We start from the raw sequence: 23,467 nt of genomic DNA, 5'->3' as shown, positions 1-23,467 counted from the left end.
CTCAACACCAACGACGAAGGAACCAGGTCTGTAATACTCGAGTCCGACTCGTGCCCTAATTTCAAGGACTCGTAACTTGACTTGGACTTAACTGCATTCAGACTCGTAAATTAGAGACGAGGACTCAGATTTTTTTCTCTCACCCTCTCTATCTTTTAAAAAAAAAAAAAAAAGCCATAATAATTCAGCGCAAGATATTTATATCAACATTCATTTTTGTACTAATTATGTGCAGAAGTGTCACACCTGCACACCATGGCGCGTGCATTAGACAGACTCTCGGGCGCGCTCCGGACAGCGCATGCACCAAGCGGACTCTCGCGCATGCATCATAAACGACTTGCACCTGCACAAGGCGTAATCAGTGCGCCGATATTAAAAAACCGTGAAAAAAAAACACTTACTCTGCGAAGTATTGACTTGCATTGCTGATACATTACTGAACCTTATTTCCTTGTTTGGTTTCCTGATCCCTGATTTCCTGTTTCTTGTCTTTGATTCTGCCGAGTCTACGATAGCCTGTTTGTGCCTCGTTCGACCTATTGCCTGTTTCACCGTTTTATGATTTTGCCTGCCGTTCTGGATTGTTTACCTGCCTTCACTTGTATTAATAAACACACCTTCTGCACTTGCACCTGTCTCCCTGGAAAAGAGGAAGCACATTCACCTGTTCATACGTCATGTTCAGGAACAATCTAATGTTAATGGTGCTAAAACAGCCACCGTCAAATGGTGCAGGTGGAGTCTTGTTCTTGGACTCGACATTTTTTTTTTTTTTTAATGGCTTGAACTCGAGGTTTAGTGACTTGACTACAACACTGGGAGGAACTTGGGTGAGATATGGACCTTTGACCCAGCATTCGGTTTTACCTGAACAAACAAAGCGGAAGAGAAAATGGATTCTCTTTTTTTTTTTTTTAAACTATTTGATGGGAATGTTACTAGACACTACGGAGAACTGCTGTGCTGTCCAGTCCAGACATCACATCACGAATTGCAACAAACTACCTTGATGTACCGTTCAAGGCTGGACAAATCAGTAGCTCTGGCACGAGCAGATTTCATGTCGAGGTGATGAGCTTTTTATTCCGTCACATGCCGGACAAGTAATCTCAACAACTGGGGGGGGGACACAACAACAACAACAACAAAAAAAGCGCCTCACTTGTTATTAACTTTAACAAAGTTTTCCCTTGATCTCTTCATTGATCTTTACACTGATTAAACTAAAAGCCTGACGTACAGCCGTCATATAGAGAGACAATAAAGACACTAGCTGGACTGAAATACAAATTACATTAGCTGTGACAAGAGAACGCCACAATTCGTAACCGTTTTTGCCGAGGGCACAAATATGATGCGCTACTTAGTAAGAAGAGGATAACTATCCACTCGTTTCATAATATTTTAGTTGTATCTATTTATCCACAGTCGCTCTGGTAACCGAGACAAGCAGATTACATTAAATTTAACACACAGCCCTCGTTTCCTTTTTAACCTTGAGTGAAGAATCGTGACTGTTCTGAGAAACCGCCATTTGACTAATAAATGTTCAGCGGTATGATGTTTGCTCTGTACCCTTGGTACCCTGGCATGAAGGACAACCAAATTCAGCACCGTTGTGTCATTCAGGAAAGAGAAATGAGGATAAAATGTGTGACCACAGATTTGTTGAACACTCACAGGCAGGTTAAGCTTGACAGCATCTACAGGAGCCTGGAAGGGCCATGAGAATTGGTGCTTCCACAGCGTCTTGAGCACAACCTTGAGCAGATATTGCAGCTGGTTGGTCTGGCGCTTTGGCTGTGATGAATTGACGACCTCCGGGGGAGGGGGGTTGAAGATGTGAGAGGGCTGAGACTGGGGCTGGGACTGCCCCTGGCTGCTGCTGCTGCTCCCTGACATTGGTGCGGCGTCCAGACCGTCACCCATACTGGTTGGATGGAGCGTGGGCACCGGGGCAGGTGGAGGTGGAGGAGGAAGAGGAGGGGCCACGGGACACCACTCGTTCAGCCTCGAGCCGGGCGCGGCCTCTGCAGGGAGAGTGCCGCCGATTCCATTGCACTCCTCGCTGGGATCTCTGTTAGGAGACAAGCGGGTTGTTAATTAAAAACTCCTTCAACCTCTGAGTTACACCATCCCGTCATACTGACTACGGGACTTTTTCAATCATGCTACGCGAGACTGTAATCACCAACCCACGTCCTCCCAGTCTCCCTTTCCACCAAGTCCAAACCCTGATGACCCAGACATGTGTAATTACTGCTCAGGTTGTCATAACACTCCTACACACTTCAGGTAGGAAAGAGCCCGTGTTATCTTTTTTACAGCGTGCACACTCATACAAGCGTCACCGTGATCTCCGTCTCTCTTTTTGTGCGCGCGCGTGCTCATTCGTTCTAATGCTTGGTACGAGTAATTCATCCACATTAGAAGCCGACTCATGCTTCTATCAAATGAGAAAGGATAATTCTCTGTCAACGATAGAGTCAAACTCTCGCGGTTACCAGAGGACCCGCCCCCCACTGTAACCCTAGCTATGTAGGCCGAGGGCTACGGAAACGGGGATCGGTGCCGCCCTATGCGCCACATGGCGTGGGAAGGACTTTGATGTGGGGCATTAAGTTAATTATTTTACTATAATAATTGCACTCCCGCACGCGTTTTATTCCTCACAAAAACCTGGGGGGAAATTACAGTGCGACATGTTCAAGACTGTGGTTGTATTATGAAAACGGGAAAAGACTATGCTAGTTGGAATTAGGGATGTTAACCGATGACCGTTTGACCGGTGGTTGACCGAATCAACGTTAACCGGTTAATTTTTTTTTGGTTGTCAGTGAAAAAAAAAAAAAATCAATCGTTTTGAAGCTGCCGATTTTAGAGCGGAGAACCTGGAATTCTGTGTTGTAAACACCTGGGGCACACCATGCGGTGTAAGGACGACAGCTGACAAATCAGAAGCACCCATTCAGTCATGTCCCGCCCCAGTTGAACACAGCTGCCACCAGTGTTGCCAGATTGGGCGGTTTCCCGCCCATTTGGGCAGTTTTAAGTGGATTTTGGCGGGTTTTGAACATATTTTGGGCTGGAAAACGTCAGCAACATCTGGCAACATTGGCTGCCACTCGGCGAGAGAAAAGTGTAGACACAAGCTTTTTAGCTTACAAATTCCTATTCTGTTTTTTTTTAAAATTATTATTAGAAGGCACACGGAGTTTAGTCCTGCCTTGGCCAGTGCATTCTGAAAGTATGTTTCGGTCTGTAGCCAACAATGCATGTTATTGCAGATCATATCTCTCCACGCAAACTAAAGGCGCAGATGCCGACTTTTTCACGGCTTTCTCATGGACTGTAACGGCATTTGCTTATGTAGTAATTTTAATACAGAATTTACCCTGATGAAATTATTCAGACACTCCAAGGCCCCCCCATAAAAAAAAAAAAAAAAAAATCGGATCTGCACGAGCCGTGAAAAAGGCGCGCCGTTTGCATCCCTGTTTAAACTCATAGGTTAACCGACTTTAACCGGCTAATGAGGCTCGGTGGTCGGTCAAGATTTTTTTTTTAGTTTTCGCCATCCCTAGTTGGAATATATTCTAAAGACAAACAAACATTTGACTGAAGGTCATAAGTCTTGTTCATCTTCCGCCGACAAGGAAAAACCATCTCTGCATGTCCAGAGATGGGTTTAAGTATTTAGGTATTAATTTAAGTCGTACCTTCCCTGAGCTATACCATAAAAGCTTTACTCCATTAGTAGATAGGTTAAAGTCTGATTTCCAGAGATGGAATGCTATTAATTTGTAGTTGGTTGGTAGGATTAACTGTATTAAAATGAACGTTCTCCCTAGATTTCTTTATCTTTTTCAGGTGTCTTCCAATTTATTTGCCCAAATCATTTTTTCTGTCTATGGATAGGCATATAACATCTTTTATTTGGGCTGGTAAAGCGCCTAGAATTCAAAAGAGATTTCTTCAAAGACAGACAGACATAGCTCCAATGGAGGCTTGGGTTTGCCAAACTTACAATTTTACTATTGGGCAGCAAACTGCCAGAAAATACTTTACTAGTGCCAGTCATCAGATATGGGCTGGTGTGAGTCTGAAAATAATTCTTGCCTTTCTAGAAGAAGAAGAAACCTTTATTTGTCACATGCACACTTCAAGCACAGTGAAATTCATCCTCTGCATTTAACCCATCTGAAGCAGTGAACACACGCACACACTCAGAGCAGTGGGCAGCCACACCAGAGCACCCGCGGAGCAGTCAGGGGTCAGGTACCTTGCTCAAGGGCACCTCAGCCCAAGGCCGCCCCATGTTAACCTAACTGCATGTCTTTGGATTGTGGGGGAAACCGGAGCACCCGGAGGAAACCCACGCAGACACGGGGAGAACATGCAAACTCCGCACAGAAAGGCCCTCGCCGGCCGCTGGGTTCGAACCCGGAACCTTCTTGCTGTGAGGCGACCGTGCTAACCACTACACCACCGTGCCGCCTTGCTCCCAGCTTTAGTGACTTCTAAAATCCCTCTGGCTAGTTCAACATGTACTTCAATTCCAACGGTTATTAATACCTTGCGTATCTGGCAACAATTTAGAAAACATGTGGCTCTACCTAATTTCTCCATTCAAGCCCCAATTTGTCATAATCACTCATTTATTCCAGCTAGAATAGATGCCACTTTCTTGGAATGAAGCAGACAAGGCCTTGCCAGATTTAAAGATTTTTATAAGGAAGGTGTATTTGCAAGTTTCAATGATGTGTGTGAAACATTTAAATCTCCCCCGCTCAAATCATTTTAGATATCTACAGATTCGCCAATTTTTTCGCAGCAATACGACCGAGTTTCCAAATGAACCAGATCCATCTGTTTTGGAGGATATTTTGGATGCGTCTTCTAATTTAAAGGGGCTTATTTCTAGAATTTATAACATCACTTCCCATGGTGATAATACCCTGGATAAGATTAGAGCAAAGTGGGATGATGAACTTGGAAAGCCAATACCAGATAGTGTATGGGAGGAAGCCGTACATAGGGTCAATGGGACTACATCCTGTGCTCGTCGAAGTTTAATCCAGTTTAATGTTTTACACAGGATGCATTTTTCTAAAGCTAAATTGGCAAAAATATTTTCAGGCATGGATGAACATTGTAGAGGTCATAGTGCTCCAGCAATGTTGACTCACATGTTTTGGTCATGCCCAAGTTTGGATCAATTTTGGTCAGGGGTCTACAAAACGATATCTGAAATTATAGAAATAGAATATGAGCCCAATATGTACACCTCAATTTTTGGAACTGTGTCAGGTGACCCTGTGAGGCTTTCTGGGTACAAAAATGTATTAGCCTTTTCAACTTGGATTGCCAGGCGGCAAATTCTTTTACATTGGCAATCCCCATACCCACCAAAAGTATCGGTATGGCTGACTGATCTTATCTTATCTGAAATTAGAAAAGATTAAGTATGCACTTAGAGGGTCTGATGACCTTTATGGTATCTGGAACCCTTTAATAACATATTTTGAAAAACTCAAGACCCTTCCTGAGTCTCTGTAATGGCATGTAAAGCACCAAGATAGTCTGATGGCATAGGCCTAAAGAAGTCTGCAATATTGTTTTATGTACTACTGGTATAGTTTGGTATTACTGGATAATGTATACATGTTTTGTTGTTTTTTTTGTATAAGAATTGTACAAGTGACTAAGGGCCTCTGCATGCTCTTGCGACAAGGCTTTCGCAGATAGCCTTTCGCAGACAGTTGTAATTTATCGTTGAGCGGGGAGTAATAGGCATGCGCGATGTTATTCACCGCCACAACACAAGGGGGCGCGAAGTCGCAAAATCGCTAGGAGTAGTTGGCGGGTGTGGTTAGTGGAGTGTTTATCCTCCGGTTACTTATAATGACTAGAACTGGAGTCGTATAGATGTACGTACTTCCTCGATCAACCGCTCTTCGTGCTGCTCCATCTTCGCTCGTGTTTTTAAAAATGGCGGTCGTGAAAACAAACCAAACCGGGAAAGTAGGGAAGCGGAAGTGCGTGTACAGCGGATGTAGAGTGGACTCCTCTCAAGACAGAGTCCTCTTGTCTGCGAGGCTTCTGCGGTGGTCACAATTTTTGGGAGGTGCGCGCAGAGCGTCTGCGAAGGTGGGGGGGCTACGCAGACACCATCTGCGACGTCGTCTGCGAGGACTGGGTTGTCAGCATAAATTGGCCTTTACGGTCTTTTGTTTGACTGGTGACATACTAAGACGCACAGGTTCTGATGGGGGTGGGGGGTGGAAAGGGGGTTGTAGATTGGAAATGTAAGAGAAAAATGACTGTCTTTCATCCTAAAAAAAAACAAAACGTGTTTGTTTATGCCCTCCTTCTTACTGCAGAACCAGAACAAACAAGATCAACTGTGAGCTACTGCTCACTTACGTATCCCCCCGCTCTCACTTATATCAGAATGCAAGGCAACACCCCAGGGATTTCAAATAGCATCCTGGTAAACTGTCATTTTGAAATAGCATTTTGTTTCTTGAAATGGTGTCAAAATCCACCTTATGTGTTTCATAAATACATTGTCAGAAACAGGAAGTCGATGTGCGACAGACCTGAAAACAGTATACATGGTATAGAACCCCAAGCAGAAGTTTGGTACCAAGTGGCTATGATTTGTGGTTGCTGAGAAAAAGGGTGGTGTTTCAGACAGACGGAAATACGGCGATATGGACAGACAGAGGTAAACCAGTATTACCCCCCAGAGCGAGGGTATTTATATTAAAAAAAAAAAAAACACCCTCCTTCAGCTAGAGCTGGGTGATATGGCCTAAAAAAAAAAAATCTTCAATTTTTTCAAAAAAATCTGATTTTAATCGATCCCCCCCCACTAAAACTCTAACTACAGACAAAGAAATGGTTCAAAAGTTTTACCTTTTATTTTTTCCACTTAAATTTCCCCTTTGGGGTTAAAGTGCAACCAGAAACCAAAAAGAAGCCAAAAAACAAGCTTGTAGATGAGATGGCAGACCATGCCATTGTAAACAGTGAGAGCATACGGTAACTTTTAGAAAGCTTTCTCAGGTCCGTATCATGAAATATCGTGACCGAGGTCTTGCAAATACTGATCGAGGCCCTCTGGGCCGGGGTCAGTATTCAAGGCTGAGGTCACGGTATTTCACCATACGGACCGACCTTAAGCTGGTAAATAATATATTTATTTTTTCTTTACCAAATTCTAACAGAAAACGAGAGCGCCCGAAAGGGAAAACCAAGCCGAGCCGCCATTTTGAATCCTCATTCACGGCTGTAATGCAAATTGCTTCCTCCTCGGTATACAAGTGCACTTTCATGGCAGGAAAACCTACATTTTGCCGCCTATGTAGTCCCCTATTTATACAAAACGGAGTCATTCAGGATTCAGCCATGTTTTTGCTCGGCGTTAGCAACAGTTACAGGTTTTTAGCTTTCACCTGCAATGTTTTCTTTTATTTCTTCTTCCTCAGGGTAGTAAAACTCGCTTTCGCTGTGAACACTGTCGTTATCGCTATCCATGCTGTAAAATTAATGCTATTCTCCTGAGAAATGCTGCTAAAATTTAGAAGATTTTTGATCATCTTATAAATAAATCCTATAAAAAAAAAAAGATAAATGTTGACAAAAAATGCTCCTATGTTTGTTGCTGTTGTGAACGAGCGAGTCACCATAGGTCCGTATCGTAGAATACGGACCTGCTCGCCAGCCAATCAGAACGCAGGATTTGGACCGCGAAAAATAAATAAATAAATAAAATTGGTGTCCTGGCGGCATGGTGGTGTAGTGGTTAGCGCTGTCGCCTCACAGCAAGAAGGTCCTGGGTTCGAGCCCCGGGGCCGGCGAGGGCCTTTCTGTGTGGAGTTTGCATGTTCTCCCCGTGTCCACGTGGGTTTCCTCCGGGTGCTCCGGTTTCCCCCACAGTCCAAAGACATGCAGGTTAGGTTAACTGGTGACTCTAAATTGAGCGTAGGTGTGAATGTGAGTGTGAATGGTTGTCTGTGTCTATGTGTCAGCCCTGTGATGACCTGGCGACTTGTCCAGGGTGTACCCCGCCTTTCGCCCGTAGTCAGCTGGGATAGGCTCCAGCTTGCCTGCGACCCTGGGCACCATGTCTTTTGCAATAAACCTCGCGATAGCATCTGTGATTGCCTTCCACCACGCCCCATTCTTATCATAAGGCACACAGTTTGAAAATGTGTCGGGGACGGTTGCTTGCTTTACTTTGGATGGTGCGCTCGTGCTGTAGCTGTTTTCATTCCGCTGGGAGCAGGACTTCTCCCGCTCCGCTGCGTGCTTCTGTTTAAGATGTTGGAATAAGTTCATCGTGCTGCTTCCTTTGGAAGCAACCGTTTTCAAACACACCTTACAACGAGGACTTGTTTGGTCTGCGTCCGACGCCGCAAAACCAAACCAGTTCCAGATCACGGAGGAAGTTACTCCTTTCTTGGGCACAAGGTGTGGCTTTCCCCCCCAATCGCTGCCATGTTGTTTGTGTGTGTCTATGGCAAGCGCGCGGGAGGAGGGCTATGGTGTCGGTGCCCGATCCGTTCTGCACACGCGCAGAGGGGAGCGTCAGTGGCAGAGGTTAAAACTGAGAGAAAACCGATTTTCATAAAAACACATCGCCCTTAACTGTAAATTCAAATTAATCAATAAAATCGATTTATCACCCAGCTCTACCTTCAACTCAGAATTTCCATTTCTCAACCCCGGAGATCAGCAAGGTGATGTCAATTCAACATCAGAGGCATCTCTGGTGCCACCTTCTTGGTCTTCTCACCCACCCACCCACATGAAACCCTACATCTAGATTTCAAACCATCCATCTGTGACTCAGTCATGACTGGCCGTGTAACTGATGACAGCAAAAATGTAGTTGCCTCTCAGCCATCGCCTCCATTTTGATGACGTGTGAAATCAGACACACTCTTCCTGCTAATGCGTTCACATCTGCTTTACTGTAAACCTCCATCAAGACGCCTGCGCTGCCAAACATGCCATCTCCTGAGACCAGAGTATATTAAAAAAACCAAGAATCATCCCAATACTGACGAGCTGCGATGAGTCAGAGGAGCGTGAAAGCTGAGCGCTCGCCTGATCGCAAACTGCACGACCTGGCACTTTATTATGAGGCACCGTCTGAAACGCTTCAACCAAATACCTCGAATAAAACTGCAGTCATACAGTATAAACTGATTCAAAATGTCTAATTCTTGATATGGTCAGGTTTTCTGTGAAGCTGTTTCACATGAATGGAAGGAGTCTCCAAGGTGAGAGCTTTAGAACAGATGTAAAGCTGTAACTTTATGAAAGACTTCCAGACGGAGCAGGTCACGATTTCGCTCTAACATGACAAGGTGAATTTATTTTTAGCCTTAGTCATTTTGAAAGTGAAGGACAAAAAAAAAAGGGCTTTTCAGAGAAGGAATGGCCTCACTGGGTTAAGAAGCTCAACCATCACGAGGTGAAAATGAACTTTCAATTCATTAACAATAATACCAATGTTAAGACCCTTTATTGGTATTAAAAAAAAGTCACAGTGACTACGTACATGTTAAATTTAGTAACTAAATGACATCTTAAACGTTCTTTTTAAACAGCATTTCATTCTCTTCATCTTTAAGAAGTAGTCACGGAAAGGTCACTTCAAGTTACACTCTAAGGCTACATCCACACGACAACAGCAACGAGATGTTATTAAAAAAATATCGCGTCCATATGGGCAACGATCAGTAAAATATCAGGTACATATGGCAACGCAACGCTTGCTGAAAACGATGCAATACACATGCCACACCTCTAGGTGCGCTGTAAGACGGTCCCATCGGAGACACCACAACAATAGAAGTAGTAAGGATGCATGCACATAAACTATTATGCGCGAGACTTCATATTAGCCACAAAGTCAGAAAAATCTGTTTGTAAAATTACATTATAATGACCAAATACAATGAAAAGTATTTTTCCAGTCTCACCTGTGAAAGGTAATCCTATGTGATCTCGTTTGGACGGTAAACCTGTTGGTACAGTTAAACGCAGCACATGAATGAGGCATCTTTATTCTCCGCTTTGACCTCTCCAATATGGCGGCGAGGATGACGCATGATTCTACGCGGAAGGCGGCGTCTTTAATGGTCCGGAATAAATTGAATGCTACACGTTGATGGATTAATTTGTTCTTCTACGCCCTTTTTGAGGAATGTATTGTAGGACTTAAACCAACATCTGAAGAGGTGAGATCGCTCCTTTTTTTCCCTATTTTTGCTGGCGGGATTGACTCTGCCCTAAGAGCTATTCTCTCTCTCTCACTTTGCACCATTACACAATAAATATTCACAGTGAAAATATTTTGTAAGCGCGTTTCATGAACCAAGTTATAGGATTTGTTGACAACTCGCATCGAGTTCGTTACACTTCTACCCGGCGTGAAGCACTGACAGTTATGTGGTTGTGACGTCATCGTAAACAAATCCGTTCTACTCATCCAGATGACTTCGCAACGGCGCCGTTGCCAGATCTTTCCACTCTGGAACCCATTCTCAAAAGATTTCGTTTTGGGGTACCCAAAACGCCAGTGCCGTGTGGACGCCAGGCCGAAACGATAAACAATTTTATCGGATTCACCTGAATCCGTTGCCGTGTGGACAGGGCCTTAGTACATGTTAAATTTAATAACTAAATGACATCTTAAACGTTCTTTTTAAACAGCATTTCATTATCTTCATCTTTAAGTAGTAGTCATGGAAAGGTCACTTCAAGTTACACTCTAAGAATTCAAGTTACGAGTAAAAACACACTGAAATTTAGCGTTTCGAAAACTTCTCGGATACTTTAAGAATCTTAAAGCTGTTCATTCGCCGTTTGTGTGTGCGCACACCAGCATCAGAATGTAAAATCGTTCACGCACGACATGTCAGATTCATGAAAGATGTTTCAAGGATGTTCAACAAGATTAAAATGCAACTAAAACAGAAAAACGTTCAATAAATAGAGAATGGAGTGTTGGTGTAAGAGGAGTACAACATTTCAGGACGTGCTGCTCGAGGAAAATAATCAGCTACACATTCGTTAATAGTAAGTTGGCTTCATCCGAGTCTGTTGATTATTTTACTATAACGGCACACCTGCAAGTTTTATATTCCTCACAAAAACTTGTACAGTGGGACATTTTCAAGACTTGTGTCAAACTTGCCAGATTTCCCATGCACTGTCTCTTGTTGCGTTATAAAGGTCACTGGTTGTGTTGTGAAAAAGGAGAAACAGCCTCAATCAGTGGGAAAGTATTTGGAAGACGGTAGGTTTACAAACTCGGTAACAGAAGTAGAACGTGTTGCTCTTTCATGATAAACAATGCAAGATAAGAGTTGCCAAAATTCCAACTTTGGTGCCTTAGCTTTCGCTTTCTTTTTCTTTTTTAAATACACGTATACAATATCCATAGTTTTCCAGGTTGAGAAATAAGTGCATTTCAACTTAAAAAAAAAATTCCACAAATATTTCCTTATTAAAAATACATAATTGATAATCTCACAAAAGAGATATACATGTTATTTACCAGCTTAAGGTCGGTCCGTATCGTGAAATATTGTGACCGAGGTCTTGAAAGTACTGAGCGAGGCCCTCTGGGCCGAGGTCAGTATTCAAGGCCGAGGTCACGGTATTTCACCATACGGACCGACCTTAAGCTGGTAAATAATATATTTATTTTTTTCTTTACCAAATTCTAACAGAAAACGAGAGCGCCCGAAAGGGAAAACCGAGCCGAGCTGCCATTTTGAATCCTCATTCACGGCTGTAATGCAAATTGCTTCCTCCTCGGTATACAAGTGCACTTCCATGGCAGGAAAAAAAAAACAAAACTACATTTTACCGCCTATGTAGTCCCCTATTTATACAAAATTGAGTCATTCAGGATTCAGCCATGTTTTTGCTCGGCGTTAGCAATAGTTACAGGTTTTTAGCTTTCTCCTGAAATGTTTTTTTCTTTCTTCTTCCTCAGGGTAGTAAAACTCGCTTTTGCTGTGAACACTGTCGTTATCACTATCCATGCTGTAAAATTAATGCTATTCTCCTGAGAAATGCTGGCAAAAATTTAAGATTTTTGATAAAAATCTTATAAATAAGATAAATGCTGACAAAAATTGCTACTATGTTGTTTGTTGTCATGAACAAGCGAGTTGCCAGAGGTCCGTAACCGGGGTCCGTACCGTAGGATACGGACCCGCTTGCCAGCCAATCAGAGCGCAGGATTTGATGGAAACCTGACCGCAAAAAAAAAAAAGCATCTTATTTTTAATTGAGACAAAAATTTGATCACAATTAACTTTTTAGTATGTATAATAGTGGCATGTCTATATGTAAAAGATTAATCTCTTTTATAAAAAAAACAAAAAAAACCCCACAAGAACATGAACTTATGCTTGAGATCAGTTCAAACCATCAAGTTTATTTAAAAAATAAAAAAAATTCTCCAACAAGAATGTGCCAGGTCTAGTCTGAACAAGTCTGAGAGTGGATATATATGGCCAATTTAGCATAAACAGCTTCCTGCTGGGGGAGTGTGGTGCGTCACACAGCTTCCAACGAGCTACTAGCTAAATGTACTTCGGTGCATGAAAAGGTCACTGTCAGTGCGAGAAAAATGACGTTATACTTTAATCACTTCATTCTTCTCGAGCTAAATGTACACAAAATGTTACGCAAGTGGATTTCACTGGCTGACTCAGACGGGATAAATTAGTCCAGAGTCACGCTCCATACACCAAATACACTTGTTAACAGCACCACCAAACAAACACGACCACGAGCGGACATGTCCGTCACCGAGGTCTGTTATTACATTAGCAATTAGATAGATTTACACTCAACCTGGAAAATATGTATAACATGAAAAATAATGTTTCAAGTAACATCCTCAGCACAAGTGTGACTGACGACAGAAAACCAGAGGTGGACAAAGCACCCAACTTCATTACTTACAGATGAAAGTGGAGCAAAGAAAAAAAATCCTGAACTTTTGAAAGTCAAACTAAGATGGGGGGCAACGTCCCCCGAAAAGATTAATAACACGCAAAATCCTGCATTCTAGTACTTATTTTCACTAAAACAAGTTATAACTTTTAAGCCTTTTTCTTTCATGTACATTAACGATTACAGGGATGTGATTTGGGGCTGGTGAAATTATCTGAAAATTTTAGCCGGGGGTCTGGGGGCCATAGGCCCCCAGCTGGTCCAGGGTAGCGCCCTGGTGGGGGGGAAGCCCCCCGAAGCTCCTGGGTTCTGGGGTTTTCTGACTTAAAAATTGTACTAAATTGGCAAGCAAACACAAGAAAAAAAAAAAAAAAAAAAACTTGGTCATGATTAACAAATTCAAACCAATTTAATGGTCAACATGCAACTCTGAGCCCCTGTAGTAAATTCAATGATTCTTAACTGACAAAAAGCCAAAACATGAAACCTAAAAATGTCATTCTAAATTAAATAATCTGCATTAGAATAAATAGAAAATCGTACAAGGAAAAACAAAATTTATACTTTCAATTACTGTAGAAGTTGAACATACCTAAATGTGCCTTTTCAAACAAACATGATGCAACATAAGAATTCATCCACAAGTCTTCAGGAACTCTCAAAGAAAAAAGATGCGAGCATCCATGTCCAGTTCCAAAATATCAGTCCCTTTTTTTCTGCAGTTTCTACTCTAGCAATGTCAACTTCATATACATAACTCTATAGTGTTCACTCACCAAAGGATAATCATAACTCCACAGTGTTCACTCACTGAAGGATATTCAGAACCCCAGTGTTCACTCACTGAAGGATATTCACAACCCCAGTGTTCACTCACTGAAGGATATTCAGAACCCCAGTGTTCACTCACTGAAGGATATTCAGAACCCCAGTGTTCACTCACTGAAGGATATTCACAACCCCAGTGTTCACTCACTGAAGGATATTCACAACCCCAGTGTTCACTCACTGAAGGATATTCAGAACCCCAGTGTTCACTCACTGAAGGATATTCAGAACCCCAGTGTTCACTCACTGAAGGATATTCACAACCCCAGTGTTCACTCACTGAAGGATATTCAGAACCCCAGTGTTCACTCACTTAAGGATATTCACAACCCCAGTGTTCACTCACTGAAGGATATTCAGAACTACTGTGTTCACTCACTTAGGTTTCGTTTCTATCCCGGGCTCCAGCCCGACTTTACACGCTCGTAGCTCGGGCAGGAAAGGTCCCAGCATCCCCAAACTTGATAGCCAGAGTCCTCTGCCCTCCCCCCAAAGAACCAGCGTGGGCAGGGCGTGCTAGCCCCGCGCCTCGGGACGTGATTCGCCCCGAGGCGAGCCGCGGCGCTCCGCTTAGGTTTCGTTTCTACCCCGGGCTCCAGCCCGACTTTGCACGCTCGTAGCTCGGGCAGGGGAGGTCCCAGCATCCCCAAACTTGACAGCCAGAGACCTCTGCCCTCTCCCCAAAGAACGAAATCGCTGAACAAATGTCTCACAGTCTTATGTCCAACGTCTGTAGCAACCTCTTTCTCCAACCATTCCCAGCGGAACTTGTTTTTCACTATTCTGTCGATTTCTTTAACTCGATTTGCATCTTTACGCTCGATCACGGAGGCTGCCATCTTTCAACTCTTTGTTTGAAGCGAGCTTACGTACAGCTATCTAACAAGCACGTTCATTGGTTGTTACAGAGTGATGGGCCAATCACGTACCTCGTTTCATCTCAATGACGGAATTACTGAAAGTCGGAACGAATAGGATATGAATGCGGATTTTTGAGCGAAAAATCGGAAAAAATTTTTCTCAAATTTTGAGGTGAAAAAAGCGGAATTCCGCGAATTCGCGGAAAAATCACATCCCTGTGATTAACATGCCAAAAAATATCCAATTTAATTCCCCTAGTTAATGAGTAATTTTCAGGAGTGTGTTTAGAAAACGCGGTGATTTTCCTGCTACACAGTTCATTACTTTGAAAAATATCACAGTTGAAGGTAAACTCAGCAAAATCCCAAAACAGTACCGTTAAAAAGTAAAGGTCTGTTAGAGTTTCTAAAGCTTTCAGGTTTTAGTAGAAGAACTAAAAATTTTCAATTCGTATTTATGCGAGTTGAAGCCAATTGTTTACGTTAGTTCGTATTGTCTGTAAATTTAAACACACCAATGAATACCAAATTTGTCATGTAAATCAGGGGCGTAGCTAGGATTTTTCGTGTGTGTGTGTGTGTGTGTGTGTGTGTCACACACTGACTGGCAGCCTGAGTACATTATGTAACAAAAGATAAATTCCCATTGCTAGTTTTAGGCAGCTTAGAAACCGGCTCTTCCATTATTGCTGTTTCTTCCACGTTTACTTGATGATGTGTTCTAGAAACGGCACTAAAACTTAGCTTCGAAGCCACAAAATGCAACTTTGATGGAAAATATATAATAAATTGCTTACTTCTCTTCACGTCGAAAGGAGGAGGAAAGTTCCGCTTGTTTTGACATGGCGAATTATTAACAAGAGGAAATGTGTAATTCGCAACTAAAAAGACTGCAGCTACACTGGCAGCTTGAACATGCCTACTTTCTAGTGCGATTGTGTTGCGCTTGCGCAGAACGGTGGTGTCAGTCCTGCGCGCCTTAGCTCGTGCACCTGAAGGCGCGCCTAACGAGCTCTGGCACGCGTGCCGTTAACAAAGAACACCTGTTGTAATGGCACTCCATTAGCTCTTCCTTGGTTACGGTACCATTTCTAGAGTCAGTCAAAATAAAACACCCTTTTTCCACACGAGCGACGAGACATGACAACTTCCCTTGTCTTTCTAAAATGTTTACTTAAAAACAACAAGGTAAACCACAAAGTCTGGCGCACGGTCAAAAGACTGTTGCTTCCACCGTGTTCTGACTCGAAACTAAGGTATACACAGTCAGTTACCATAGTTACCACTATAGTGATGTCACATCATAAGATTTAGAACACGGAACTCTTTTCTATGTTCTAAACTCTTTTCTATGTTCTAAACTCTTTTCTATGTTCTTAAATTATCATTCATTTTTAACCGTTTTTAACTTAAATTATTATTGCTTAACTGGCCCTTACACCTGTCTTTAATCAATGAACTATGTTTGGGCTATTTAAGGACTGCGCCCATGCAAGGACGATGCGAAAAATTACGCAGCGTCTAGGAACACGAAAAATCCGAAAAATAAATTTCTCCATTCGGGAAACCAGAGGTTTTCAAGAGTTGTGTCAAATATCTGGATTTCCGGGTAAATCCGGAAGACTTTCATCTATAATTACTGAAGTCAAAGTACAGATCCCACTGGTCAAATGTTACTCCGATACAAGTGAAAGTTGTCCAGTCAAATTTTTTACTTAAAAGTACTGAAGTACTTGCTTTTAAAAATACTGAAGTATTAAAAGTTAATTTTCTGTCAACGCATCATTGTATTATTGCCACAACGCTTACAAAACCTAACGCCGTTACCAAAGACAGAAATATGAATTCACAAAATGAACGCATGCTGTGCCATCATGGTGGTTTAACGTTAAGCTAGCTAGTCAGTGAAGCTCCACCTGACACACTAGCAAACTCTTTTCAAACTCGAAATCATATTGGGTAGCTAACGCTACTAGAAAAGAAAGATTTCTACATTGTTTATTTGTCAAGATTATGCTAAAACATTTCTGAAAGGACTTCAGATAAGTTAACGTTATTCATGTTAGCGTAACTCTGTTTTTACATGTTAACTAACAGTGTCCAAGTTAACTAGCTGTGTGTTAACCAGGGTAGTCAGCCAAACACCTCGAAATCCGTTGAAAAAATGAAAAGAATATCGCAGCGCGGTTTACAGGCGTGAGGCGATGACCTACTAGACAATTATGACTTCGATTTTGAAGACGATTTCGCGGTCAAGGCGAGGTGTAAGACATGCAGCCTGTACTATGACAAAATCAAAGCACGGTAGGCATTCTGTTTCACGGTCGATGATCGTCATGCATATAATTATATATATATATATATATATATATATATATATATATATATATATATATATATATATATAGCCTATACAGGAGTCTGACACACACTGGTGCAGTCATTCGGAATCAGAAAGACAAGACCAATGAAATGAATAAATATATGATAAACACACAAAAATACAGGTTACTGACATGAGAAATCCGATAATTTTGAATATTGAATTTACTTTTTCAGATATAGAGGCAATGTCGTGAATGATGTTATGAGTTATGGGGAAAATGGGTCGTGAATGATGTTATGAGTTATGGGGAAAATTTTATTGGATTCTCAGGATTCTCGCAAAACGGTTTTGCGAGAATCCAAACAAATTCCTGCAAATTTTCACGAAATTCTAGCCCTGTTAACGTTAGCTGTGGACAAGGCTACGGTAACTTGGTGGGCAAATCCATGGAAAGTCATTTGACTAACCAGGCTGCATACGTTACCGCTAGCTCTAAAAGCACAGACAACTTCGTTGCAAGCTTTCTCTTGGAATAAAACGTTTATATTCCTCAATGTGCTTCCGCAGGTCGGACGGCGAGTTTTTGTAGGCTGTGACGTGGTTTGTTTTTGGCAAACAAAGCAAACGCTTAAAATGAAACGAATCTTTAATCCTTTCAGAAAGCCGAAACATGGGTTCTCGGTATGGCCATGAGTGCATGCATTCTCCAGAAGAACCGCCTCCTTCCACTCTGCCATCAACTGATCGTGTTAAATCACTGAACTTGATTTTATACAGTCTATGGACGTGACGCTAGTGATTACTGATCGGCTGCCTCACGGTCACCTGCGAAAAAACCAATCATGTTTTAGAAAAGAAAAGAAAAGCATCCACTTTCAAAGCTGCTTCATAGTAACGAGGACCTTCACAGAAATGTAGTGGAGTAAAAAGTATGATATTTGTCTTTCAAATGTAGTAAAGTTCCCCCCCCAAAAAAAACCCCCCTCAAATAAAGTATAAATACTCACAAAGTGTACTTAAGTACAGTACTCAAGTAAATGTACTTCGTTACTGTCCACCTCTGCAGAAAACAGACTTCTGGTCCAGAATGTATATGTATGAGCAATCATTTTATAGCCACTCTACAGTAGGTCCTGGAGGCGGAGCTTCACAAACAGATGGGCGTGATTGGGTGGGCTCAAGGAAAAAACACCCCACCTACTTAACATTTTGTCTTCCCTAAAACTATTACAGATTTCTAAATATTATTACCTCCTTGAACACTGTGCCATATTCAATGAGGTAATAAACTTGTCCTTTGTCAGAGGCGTTTTAAAATCTCATCCACTCCAGTCGTGAGTATTTCTGTCCGCTATTTCCTTCCGAATCAACTCCGTGATTTATAAAAACGGTACACAGATCATGAACATCGTGCCTCATCCAGTGCATGTACAAGTTTTGTCCTGCAAGCTTCAGATCTGACGATCTGCATGAAAGTAAAACTCTTTCACAACACTCAAATTATACTGATCTGATACCGAAGATCAGGACGGAGCCAATTTTAGTCTGAATTGCGAGAGTATCTTCCAATCTGTGTTTTATTCCATGTAGACCGCGTTAATCGAGACTGACTGGACGCAGCGTTTTTAAAAATCACACTGACATTGCGAATGAACCCGAATTTCAAGCACACGTCTCGTCTTGCACGTTTGTTTATTTAATTGTTCATTGTTAACGGTTGAGCTGTAAATGAACCAAAAATCACCTCAAACTCCACGGTGTGGCAATAAAGGAATTGTGTTTGATGCTTATCGAGAGTTGCGTTGTGTTACTGTGAGGAGGTGAGAATCAAATTAGTCTGAGTCACAACTGAAAGACAGACAGAAATGAGCTTCTAGCCCAGGGGTTTTCAAAGTGTGGGAGAGTCAGCCCCCCCCTCAGAGAGCAAATAAACAACAGCGCCCCCCCTCACAATTTTTGTTGTTGCTATACTTAATGTTCCATTCGTATTTTAAAAAATGGTTGTTGTACACATTTTTTCTTTTACACATTTTAAACATGTGTGCTTTTTAAAACTTTTTTTTTTACACATTTTAAACATCTGTGCTTTTTTAAAACCTCTTTTACACATTTTAAACATCTGTGCTTTTTTAAAACTTTTTTTTTACACATTTTAAACATCTGTGCTTTTTTAAAACCTCTTTTACACATTTTAAACATCTGTGCTTTTTTAAAACTTTTTTTTACACATTTTAAACATCTGTGCTTTTTTAAAACCTCTTTTTTACACAATTTATACATCTGTGCTTTTTTAAACTTTTTTTTTTTACACATTTTAAACATCTGTGCTTTTTTAAAACCTCTTTTTTACACAATTTATACATCTGTGCTTTTTAAAACATCTTTTTTTTTACACATTTTAAACATCTGTGCTTTTTTAAACTTTTTTTTGACACATTTTAAACATCTGTGCTTTTTTAAAACCTCTTTTTTACACAATTTATACATCTGTGCTTTTTTAAACTTTTTTTTTTTACACATTTTAAACATCTGTGCTTTTTTAAAACCTCTTTTTTACACAATTTATACATCTGTGCTTTTTAAAACATCTTTTTTTACACATTTTAAACATCTGTGCTTTTTAAAACCTCTTTTTTGCACATTTTAAACATCTGTGCTTTTTAAAACATCCTTTTTTAACACATTTTAAACATCTGTGCTTTTTAAAACCTTTTTTACACAATTTAAACATCTGTGCTTTTTAAAACCTCTTTTTTGCACATTTTAAACATCTGTGCTTTTTAAAACTTTTTTTTTTTACACATTTTAAACATCTGTGCTTTTTAAAACATCCTTTTTTTTTACACATTTTAAACATCTGTGCTTTTTAAAACATCCTTTTTTTGACACATTTTAAACATCTGTGCTTTTTTAAAACCTCTTTTACACATTTTAAACATCTGTGCTTTTTTAAAACTTTTTTTTACACATTTTAAACATCTGTGCTTTTTTAAAACCTCTTTTTTACACAATTTATACATCTGTGCTTTTTTAAACTTTTTTTTTTACACATTTTAAACATCTGTGCTTTTTTAAAACTTTTTTTTGACACATTTTAAACATCTGTGCTTTTTTAAAACCTCTTTTTTACACAATTTATACATCTGTGCTTTTTTAAACTTTTTTTTTTTACACATTTTAAACATCTGTGCTTTTTTAAAACCTCTTTACACAATTTATACATCTGTGCTTTTTAAAACATCTTTTTTTTTTACACATTTTAAACATCTGTGCTTTTTTAAACTTTTTTTTGACACATTTTAAACATCTGTGCTTTTTTAAAACCTTTTTTACACAATTTATACATCTGTGCTTTTTAAAACATCTTTTTTTACACATTTTAAACATCTGTGCTTTTTAAAACCTCTTTTTTGCACATTTTAAACATCTGTGCTTTTTAAAACATCCTTTTTTAACACATTTTAAACATCTGTGCTTTTTAAAACCTTTTTTACACAATTTAAACATCTGTGCTTTTTAAAACATCTTTTTTTACACATTTTAAACATCTGTGCTTTTTAAAACCTCTTTTTTGCACATTTTAAACATCTGTGCTTTTTAAAACTTTTTTTTACACATTTTAAACATCTGTGCTTTTTAAAACATCCTTTTTTTTTTACACATTTTAAACATCTGTGCTTTTTAAAACATCCTTTTTTTTAACACATTTTAAACATCTGTGCTTTTTAAAACCTTTTTTACACAATTTAAACATCTGTGCTTTTTAAAACTTTTTTTTACACATTTTAAACATCTGTGCTTTTTAAAACATCCTTTTTTTTACACATTTTAAACATCTGTGCTTTTTAAAACCTTTTTTACACAATTTAAACATCTGTGCTTTTTAAAACTTTTTTTTTTTTTTTTACACATTTTAAACATCTGTGCTTTTAAAAAAAAAAAACATCTTGTTTTACACATTTTAAACATCTCATAGCATCGTTAGCTAGCACCTCTTGGCAGACAACACACTGTGGCAGTGGAGCATCTTCAGGTCCAATCCATGAAAATCCAAACTTTAAATAATCGTGGTCATACTTCCTTCTTTTTTTGCTTGGCCCAGACTCTGTCTCCTCACTCACTGTAGCTTTAGGTACTAAAAATCCATCCATTTTGTCTCTGGCAAAGGCTAGCTGAAGTTCGCTAAATGTCTGCAATAGTAACTTATTCTGGTTTATTTTTCCTCACGGTGCGCCCCCCCGAAGAACTCTGGCGCCCCCTAGGGGAGGCGCGCCCCACACTTTGAAAAGCCCTGCTCTAGACAAATCCATGGCTCATCTTTGACACCTGGAAGATCTCAACTGAGGATTTCATGTTTCCAACAAAAATAATTAAATCACACTTTATTTTTACTGCAGTTAAGAGAAGAAAAAAACCCCCAACCCTTTACCTGGTTAACTGTTTAAACATCGAATGCTCAAACGGTTATAACCAAGTACCCGAGACAGAATCAGTCATTAATTCAGAAGCACGTTTTTATTTCACAGATGAAGGAAAACGAACTGTTTGACCCAACTACTCGATTTACTCCATCAATAATTTACCAGCTCACAAGCCAGTCTGTCGTTCCACGTCTATCCACATACTTTCATCAATAATTATTAAACCACATTAGAGCCTGCTTGAGTAAGAGCTGGCAAAAAGAACTAATAACAGGTCGATACACAGGTCTTGACCTCCAGCCAGGAATTTTAAGGTAAATACAGAATATCCTTTCCATTTCAGACTTACGAAAAGAAAAAAAAAAAAAACCACCCTTTCAGACTGCTCTCATTTATACCGTGTAGCTCAGCTAGCTTGTGAAGATATAGAACAGTTAATCTCATCAGGGAAGGCAGTGAGAGCTCTCCAGCTCTGGAAGTTAAGTCTCTGGTTATTGTAATAAACCTCTATAGATAGTTTTCACATGACGTCACAGAGTCGGGGATTCCCTGGTGGCGGCCATCTTGGAGGGCTAGCTTACCGTACGGGTCACTGAGCATACATTGTAGCGCGCGGGTTACATTCATTTATATATTATTTACATTTATAGTTACATTACTACTATTTAAAGCTAGCAAATGGTGCAAACTTGTATTCACGGCTGTCGTAATAGGTCAAATGATGAAGTCAAGCGGAGCTTTTATGTAATTCCCACTGTACGGGAGCACGAAGGCGAGCAGACAAAGAAACTCAGCATACAAAGGAGGAATCAATGGCTTGCGAGAATCAACCGCAAGGATTTTCAGCCTTCCAAACACAGCAGAGTCTGCGCCGATCATTTTATAAGTGGTAAGTTGTTTAAATAAACAATCAATTGTGTTTAAGTTTGTTTTTGGAAACCAAAACATCGTGTAAACAATCTCTAGAGAATGCCTAACTGGAGCCGCTGAGTGTACGTTTACATTGTAATGTACACTAATATCGCTCACGCAAGGGTCATTTTTGAAAAACATTTTAGGTCTATTCTGTATGATTTGATTTGTGTTTAATCAACTTATTACGGTTGCATAACATTCAACAGTCTATTTAATGCTAGAATATATAAAGTTGTATATATCAGACAGCCTTTAAAGTTTGATGAAGTCAGTTTCAGGCTTTGGAGTTTGGTTAGGCTAAATCATAGAGAAATATAGGCCTTCTACTCAGCCACCAGATGCAAAGTAATATTGCACAGTATTCGTAATAGTAGTAAGACAGTTTCAAGTAAGTAAAATACACGAGTGTGCCAAGTGATTGATAATTAAAAAAAACATGGTCCGTTTTGTTTGCCCACCAAGATAGCGGCTGGGGGGCGTCCCCCGGGATGCCGTGACGTCAGTGAAAACTATCTATAGGACCGAGGCATCTAATGAAGTGCCGGACCACTAAAGGTGTCATTCCTGAACGTTCTCTGATAATTGCTGCAGGTTTTGCGATGGAAAGCCACAGCAGTGTCTCAGGTGGTGTTTACATTAGACCGTATCCGTCTCGTTTTCGTCGCGGATGCACTGTCCGTTCACATTAAAACGCCGGGAAACCACTCCACAGGCGGAACAACTTGAATCCGCCAGGGCCCACGTATTCAACCCAGTTCGTATCTGATCCGGTGCTGTGTAAACATTGAGGAACGACGAAACGCAGTGCTGAGCTCTAACTGACGTCGTCATTGGACAACGTCACTGTGACATCCACCTTCCTGATTCGCTGGCGTTGGGATCACACACACAGCGGCTCGTGCGCTTCACTCGCGCGCTCTGTGAGCTGCGCAGGGCCGGAGTACGCACCCTCCAGAGGGCACTCGCTGTTCAGGGCGGAGTGATTTGGAGCGCAGGAGGAAGCGCTGAGCCGCACTGAGGTTTATTTACACATTTCAACTTATTGACCTCCTTCAGGCGCTTAAACTCAGTGAGAACATGAACATCACAGCCAGGTGTGTTTATCTGCTGGAGAAGGTGTT

General features: G+C 40.7%; 1 protein-coding gene across 6 annotated transcripts in view; it reads right to left on the bottom strand.

Moving 5' to 3' along the window:
* brd4 (bromodomain containing 4) overlaps window positions 1–23,467 on the bottom strand; it is a 168,787-nt gene that overhangs the window by 52,277 nt on the left and 93,043 nt on the right. For all 6 annotated transcript variants that reach the window (XM_060942564.1, XM_060942563.1, XM_060942560.1 and 3 more), the window contains one exon: window positions 1,684–2,080. In XM_060942564.1, the coding sequence (XP_060798547.1) occupies window positions 1,684–1,932 (249 nt within the window). In that variant the 5' untranslated portion in view covers window positions 1,933–2,080. The remainder of the gene's footprint in view (window positions 1–1,683; window positions 2,081–23,467) is intronic.

This window comes from Neoarius graeffei, chromosome 16, assembly GCF_027579695.1.
Source record: "Neoarius graeffei isolate fNeoGra1 chromosome 16, fNeoGra1.pri, whole genome shotgun sequence".
In the NCBI taxonomy this organism is placed as follows: Eukaryota; Metazoa; Chordata; class Actinopteri; order Siluriformes; family Ariidae; genus Neoarius; species Neoarius graeffei.
Note: the sequence above shows the minus strand (reverse complement) of the source record. Positions and strands in the feature narration are given on the sequence as shown.